The 6,708-nt window shown below is 62.8% G+C and overlaps 2 protein-coding genes across 2 annotated transcripts in view; both read left to right on the top strand.

Annotated features, from left to right (window-relative positions):
* The window catches only part of SPRG_19144 (hypothetical protein), a gene marked incomplete at both ends in the record, with an annotated part of 2,684 nt that extends 583 nt beyond the window's left edge, over window positions 1-2,101 (top strand). Inside the window, 3 exons of the mRNA XM_012339938.1 lie at window positions 69-1,462; window positions 1,514-1,605; window positions 1,657-2,101. Coding sequence (XP_012195328.1) covers window positions 69-1,462; window positions 1,514-1,605; window positions 1,657-2,101 — 1,931 coding nt within the window. The remainder of the gene's footprint in view (window positions 1-68; window positions 1,463-1,513; window positions 1,606-1,656) is intronic.
* A 594-nt stretch (window positions 2,102-2,695) lies between these two features.
* On the top strand, window positions 2,696-5,426 carry SPRG_01552 (hypothetical protein). Its single transcript, XM_012339759.1, has 3 exons — window positions 2,696-4,527; window positions 4,573-4,694; window positions 4,746-5,426. Exons 1-3 carry the CDS (start codon window positions 2,701-2,703, stop codon window positions 5,353-5,355), a joined length of 2,559 nt encoding a protein of 852 aa, XP_012195149.1. The 5' UTR covers window positions 2,696-2,700; the 3' UTR covers window positions 5,356-5,426.
* The last annotated feature ends 1,282 nt before the right edge of the window (window positions 5,427-6,708 follow it).

Genomic DNA, 6,708 nt, shown 5'->3' with positions numbered 1-6,708 from the left:
CGAAGACGACGCCAAGGCCACGTACGTGCCGTCGCCGGTGGTCTCAGCACCGGCTCCAATCCTTACAGGAGCGTGGGCACAAAAGCCCAGTTTTGTCGCAAAGAAGCAGGCGCCCCCGAAGCCTCAGCCGCAGGTTCAGCAGCAGCAGCAGCACCACCAACAGCAACAACATCAACACATTGCGTCCCCCGTCGTACATGCGGGCCCCAAACCCGTGAGCCCGAAGACGCTTGCCAAGAACCAGACGTGGGGCGTTGTCACGGACGAGCCCAAGGTCGTCGTCGCAGAGCCCGAGCCCGTGTGGCCGTCGCGCTCACCTAAGAAGGCTGAAAAGAAGATGGAGCCGGAGGCCACGATCGCATCTTGGGGTGCCTCGCTGCAGGAAGCCAAGGCCCACGCCGAGTGGGAGCAGCAGCAACAGGTGCAGCAACAGCAGGCACCGACGACGACGACGAATGCGTGGGCGCGCCCCGCGCCGATCGAGACGCCCAAGTCGCCATTGCCGTCGCCGAAGAAGGAAAAGGTTGCGACGCCCAAGGCCATGACGCCCGTGCGTCAATCGAGCCCGACGCACTCGCTCACGTTTGGGTCGCCGTCGCCCAAGTCGTCGCCGATCCGCAACAAGTTTAGCATGGGTCGCTGGGAGACCGTGGCCGAAACCGAGCTCTCGCTCCAGTTTGGCAGCTTCTCGCTCGAAGCCATTGACACGACGCCGGCGGCAACCAGCGTCGCCTCGGCCACGTGGGGCACGCCGAGCAACAAGACGACGGCCAACGCGTGGTCGCCCAAGAAGCACGAGTCGCCCAAGACCAAGGCGTCGGTGCCGCCGCCCGGCATGGATGCGCAGGTGAGCCCGCGCAAGGCGGCGTCGCCGCGCAAGCAGTACACACCCGCGGCCCCGTCGCCGGCGTCGCTGCCCAAGCCCGACGACGTCAAGCGCCAGGTGCCCAAGTACACTGGCGCCAACACTCAGGCGGCGCCGGCATCGCCCAACATGGCGTCGCCGTCGTTTGATCTGAAGGGCAGCAACCTGTACCCGGCCAACCCGAGTGCGTACAACCAGTACTCGGTCGGTATTGCCGGTCGCAACCAGGGCGCGATCGGTGGCAACTCGACGCCGATTTCCAAGATGCAGCCGCAACTGAACGCGCGCAGCGCCACGACGCCCAACACGACGGGCACCGCGACCGGGCCCGTGGCGGCGGCCCCGGCGGCGGCAGCCCCGGCGACGACCAACCCCGCGCCGACGGCCAACCCCGCTGCCCAGCAGCAGCACCAGCAGCAGCCGCAGCACATGCAGCACCAGCAGCCGCCGTACCAGCAGCCACCGATGCTGCCGGGCCAGTCGTACCACCCGCACTTTGCGCCGCCGCCGCCGCCCGGCATGGCGATGCCGTACAACCCGTACAACTATGGCAACTACTACCCGCAGCAGGGCTACGGCTACTACCAGAGCCCCCAGGTACGCGCAACGAAAAAGACGGCGTCCGAGCACTAACGCGTTTGTCCCTAGTACCCGCAGTACAGCCCGCGTCAGCAGTACCCGCCGCGCGGCTCGATGCCGTATGGCATGGAGGGTCTCCAAGGCTTCTCCAACCCGCAGACGTACGTGTAGTTTGGTGTGTTGTCGGTGAGTCCCAAAGCTTTTGTGCGTAGCATGCCGCTCGGCTACCAGGACCCGCACCAAGTGCCGCAAGAGTACGTGCCGCAAGGGTTTGGCGAGCTCGGCTACCTCCCGCCGCCGCATGCGCAGCCGACGCCGGTGCAGCAAGGCGGTGTGCCCCAGCGCCACTCGTTGCAGCAGCCCCAAGTGGCGCAGCAGGGCAAGCAACATCAGCAGCAGCAACAGCAGCAGCAACAACAACAAGGCGGCGCGCCGCAGAGCCAGGGTCGTCCCGAGTACGCGCCGCGCGACCACACGCAGTCGCCGCCCGTGCCCAACGTCGGCGGATACCCGCACTATGGCGGCTGGAGCGGCTACGGCCACCAGGGCCTCAACCCGCAGGCAGGCTGGAACGGCGGGTACCCGCAGCAGCCCCAGGGCTACCGGCCGTACACGGGCAACGCCGGCAACGATGGCCAGAACGCGTGGAGCTCCTAAATATGCCACGATGGCGTCCTCGAGGAGGTAGTAGTTTGTAAGATATTATCAACCGCGAGCACCGTGGTGATGGCACGGGTGTCGTCCTCTTAAGTAATACCTTCGACTCGACGGTCGTCGCGGCTGCATCCAGACAACCAAGCCCACGAGGCGCGTGACTTGGCTGTACCATACCGGGTACATGTATATATGCTGACTGATCCCCGTGTCGTGGGCTCTCCATCCACCGACTTTCGACGCCGACGGAGGCAGGCGTGGTGGCCTTGGGCTGCCCTGAGCTCTGCGCCGTACCCATCGTGTGGAGTTGCGTTCTTCACAGCGACGATGGCGACTCTTCCATGTGCGATCCAATCGGCGGAATCGGCCACCAGGAAGAGCGTTGACTATGCATGGCAATCTCCATGGGCGAGCCTCGTACAGATCCATCGATACCTATCGGTAGGTGCAAGCGCTGGTGCGTCGGTCGAGGACCATGGCCGCCGTCGAGCCGAGACAGGCGGCACGGTGTCGGTGGGTCATCCGGATACCGCCGGCAGAGGTACCGTATCCGGCACAATCCGGCACGAGAAAAGTGGAAGCTTGCCATTGCGGAACGGAGCATGGTCGAGCCGATGGTCGAGCCCGAAGCGTCCGAGTGGGACATGATTCTGGGCGACGTGCCCGTCTTCCAGGCGCATCCCGCGGCCTTTGCCGACGTCCGGCGCCTCCTGGCGGCGCAGCCTAGCGAAGAGGCGCAGTACGAGACCGTCCAAGTGCTCATGGGCCTTCTCGAGCCCGAGTCGGCGCGGGCGATTGTCGAGGACGCCGACTCCAAGGCGCTGCTCGCCGCGTACTTTAAAGCACTCTCAAAAAGCACGGTCGCCGCGCTTGTGTCGCAGCTGCCGGCGGACGTCCAGGCGCTCCTGCCGCGTCGCAAGTCGACCAAGAAGCTCTCGTCCAAGCACTCGAGCGACAGCATGAACGACGTCGCACCTGCCTATGTGCCCCGCGGCCCGCCCATGGCTGCAGAAGATCCCATCCCCGCCTATGTCCCCCGCGGCCCACCGGTAGCGATCGCCGAAGTTGCGGCGCCCATCGTCGACGTCGTCGTCTCGCCGACGCCGCCAGTCGTGCGCCAGCCGTCGGCGACAGTCGCGCTCGATGTGCGCCCCGAGTGGGAGGTCATTCTTGGCGAGTGTCGTTTCTTCGAGGCGAATCCGAGCGTGTTTCGCGACGTCCGCGACGCCATTGAGTCGCAGCCGGCGTCGGCCCAGTACGAGGTCATGCACGCTCTCGTGTCGCTGGTCGACGGCTCGTCGGGTGACGATCCAGACCACGTGATTGCCGCCGCGCCGATCGTCAAGAGTCTCAGCAAGTCCAGCCAAGAGTTGCTCGCGACCGGCCTCTCGAGCACGCTCCAGCAGCTCTTGCCGTTTCTCGACAAGGTGCCGCTGGACATGCTGCCATCGATGCTGCCGCCGACACTGCTGCTCATGGAAGAGAGCGCGCGCGGCCAAATCTACCCCGAGACCGCCGCCGCTGTCCACGAAAGCTTCTTTACGCTGCCCGAGAAGGTTCGGTCCCAAGTGATCAACGCGCTGCCGCCAGAGGAGAAGAACATGGTGCAGACGCTCGTGGAAACCACGGAGGGTCTCTCGACGCGCGAGGTCGCGGTGGTCATCCAGCAGATGCAGGCGCCGTCCGCGCCCGGGTCGGCGCCACACTCGTACGACGACCCGGGGTTTCTGAAAGAGCTCGCGCTCAGCGCGTCCAAGGCCCACGGCCGACGTCTCTGCCGGTGGGTGCAGTCGGCGCCGACGAGTCTCCGCGTCCTCTCGTTCGTCAACGGCGTGCTCTTGCTGAGTGCATCGGCGATCGCGTTTCTCTTTGATTTGTTTTCTGGCTACTGGCTCGTCTTCCTCATCAATGCGTGGATCCTCGCCTTCGCCGTCGTGCTTATCGTGCTGGAGATCAAGCTCTCATTCTTTGAGATGAAAGTGCTGCCGTTCGTCGTGCGTCAAGTGCCCTTGCTCGGGACCGTCTTTGGCCGCGGCGTCTTTATGGTTTTTGTCGGCTTCCTCGCCATGAGCCTCGTGCTCCACGCGACGTGGCAAAATCTCTTGCTCTGCGGTGCCGGCCTGCTCTCAGCGCTCCTCGGCAGCGCGACCATGCTGCTCAGTGCGCTCGCGTCGCACGAGTTTTTCCTCTTGTGTCGCGCGATTCCGACCCAAGACGCGTGGGCCAAGGCCTTCATTAGCGTCGACGTCGACGACTCGGGCGAGCTCGACATGGACGAGTTCATGCTCCTCTGCGACCGCCTCGGGTCGCGCATTGATGCCGTGTACATCGAGTCGATCTTTCGGGACATTGATACGGACAAGAGCAACACGCTGTCGCTGCCCGAGCTCCTCAACTGGTGGTCGCGCGCCAAGCTCCACGACGCACCGGTACGCCTCTGCTGCATCGCAATTTGTACTTAAAGGAATGGGTAGACGCCGCCGGCCAAGTCGGTCGTCCACGTCCCGTCGTCGGTTTTGAAAAAGGCCAACATTGGTGTGAGCTGCCTCACGGTCCTCACGGGCGTCCTAAGTAATGTGGCCGCCATGCACGACTCGTACGACGATCCGTCAAGTAAATATCGATACTGATGGGTTGTTGCGTGTAGGACAAGCTCGTCGGCATCGCCCATCTACGTAGTGCTCAACCTCTGGGTGATCCTCTTTGGTCTGCTCATGGTCGTGGTCGAGACGCCACTGCACCTCTTTCGCGACGCGCGCATTTGGATCACAGACAACATTGTGCAATTCCTCGCGTCGATCTTCGGCCGCGCCGCCTTCTACCTCTTCATTGGCACGTTTACACTCTCGCTGTACCAAGCCGATGCGATGGTGCTACCGCTCGTGACGGGTTCGCTCTTGATTGTGATGGCCGGCGTCAACTTGTACGTCGGGTACCAAGCCAAGGTGCCGTTCCGTCAGCTGGCACAGTACGTGCAGCCAAAGGACGTGGAAGCGATCTTTGCCATGCACGACCACGACATGGACGGCAACTGGAGCCTCGTGGAGCTCAAGAGCTTCATCGAGTCGCTCGGCTTGGACGTCAAGCCGCTCTTTTGGGAGCTCCTCGTCGACAACATCGACCACGACCACTCGGGCATGGTGTCGGTGACCGAGTTTGAGAGCTGGGTCGTCCGCCATCGGGGCGAGACCGCGTCGGTAACGACGCACCACGCCCATGCCGACGACGTGTACGACGCCGAGCCGATCGCAGTCTAGTTGTATTGGGACGTAGTATCCTATTACCGTCTTTCTTTCAACGGCCTTGGAGAGTCGTAGTTGATTTCATCGGAATTCAGGCGTGGGTGGTGACGCCGTCGTCGTCTTGACCAGGCGCGGGTGGTGACGCCGTCGTCGTGTTGACAACCCACGAACCACCGCTTGTTTGCGGCGATTGTCTGCCACGTTCGGTGCGATGATGTAGTACGCGATGGTCGTGTCGTTCTAGAATTGGCCCACTACAGCGTGAGCGATCCCGCTCGAGACCCCAGGTTGGCACAACCTACATCTCCAGGAAGCTGGCTCGATCCGTCGTCTCGGCACGGCGAGCATGCGACTACTGCGGCACTTGGTGGGTACACGAATGTTCAATCGCTTCATGGCTCCCCAACGTAGCGGTGCAGCTCGAGGGCGTACTGCCTCAAGGTGCCCCGGATGACTGGATCCGCCAACTCGCAGTCATTGTCTGCTGCGTGGCCCAACGAGTACTGCAAGCTCGCACGGCCCGCTCCCGGCTGCTGCTCCGTCCATGGATCGTTTGCATAGGAAGGGTGGCGAGTCCTTGCATGCATGCATCGCAACACCTAGCGAGCTACCGTTTCCGGGCGCCATTGGCTTGGCCACACCTGCCGAGCAGCCACCTACTATGCCGTCAAGTACCGTTAGATTACTACTGCCGCGTGGGTCTCATTTGCGCCGCTACGTCGCCGTCTTTCGATGCGTGTCCTGGAAACCTTCGCTGGCGTTCGTTCTGTCGAGCTTCAGTAGCACGTCGACCATCGCTGCTGTGGTCTGGGTCAACTTACGCGCTCTGGCTTGAACGCAACGACCGCGTCGCTCAGCGCCACGTGGTCCGAGCCGACGTTTATCCGCGTGTATCGCCTCCATGTCGCCTGCCACTCGAGGGACGCTCCACAAGTGACGTCAATACGGTGGCTGCTTGTAGACCCGTGGCGATGATGGCCACGCCTGCCCCAGCGGCTTCCCAAGTTTGCAAGGTTGGTGCCCACCCAGTAGCGACGTCAAGGCAAATACGAAGATCCATCATCCCCAGTACAATCTATCAATACTAGTACAACATTTACGAGACCCAGTCAAACCGAACGCCTGTGCTCAGACCAAACATTTCCCGTTTGTCGAGGGTCGAGTTGCAGTCCACCGCGAAACGAACTACTACTACACCATGGCATTTGTCTTGGCCCTCGTTCGTTCGGCTAGCGTTACGTTGACCACCAGGCAGAGAACGCAAGGATGCAGTCGTCTGGCCGTCGAGGCCGGTGGCGCCAAGTGTATGAAGACCCGTGCACTGTGTCATTTCCGAATACGCGTGCCAAGCACAAGACGCAGGTCCAG

Source organism: Saprolegnia parasitica (assembly GCF_000151545.1).
Source record: "Saprolegnia parasitica CBS 223.65 unplaced genomic scaffold supercont2.3, whole genome shotgun sequence".
Classification (NCBI taxonomy): Eukaryota; Oomycota; class Saprolegniomycetes; order Saprolegniales; family Saprolegniaceae; genus Saprolegnia; species Saprolegnia parasitica.
Note: the sequence above shows the minus strand (reverse complement) of the source record. Positions and strands in the feature narration are given on the sequence as shown.

Excerpts from the sequence above, each read along its gene's own strand:
- SPRG_01552 (XM_012339759.1), top strand. The coding sequence starts at position 2,701 with ATGGTCGAGCCGATGGTCGAGCCCGAAGCGTCCGAGTGGGACATGATT. Across the intron at positions 4,528-4,572 it reads CCAAGCTCCACGACGCACCG|ACGCCGCCGGCCAAGTCGGT; the intron begins GTACGCCTCTGC and ends AGGAATGGGTAG. Across the intron at positions 4,695-4,745 it reads GTGGCCGCCATGCACGACTC|GACAAGCTCGTCGGCATCGC; the intron begins GTACGACGATCC and ends TGTTGCGTGTAG.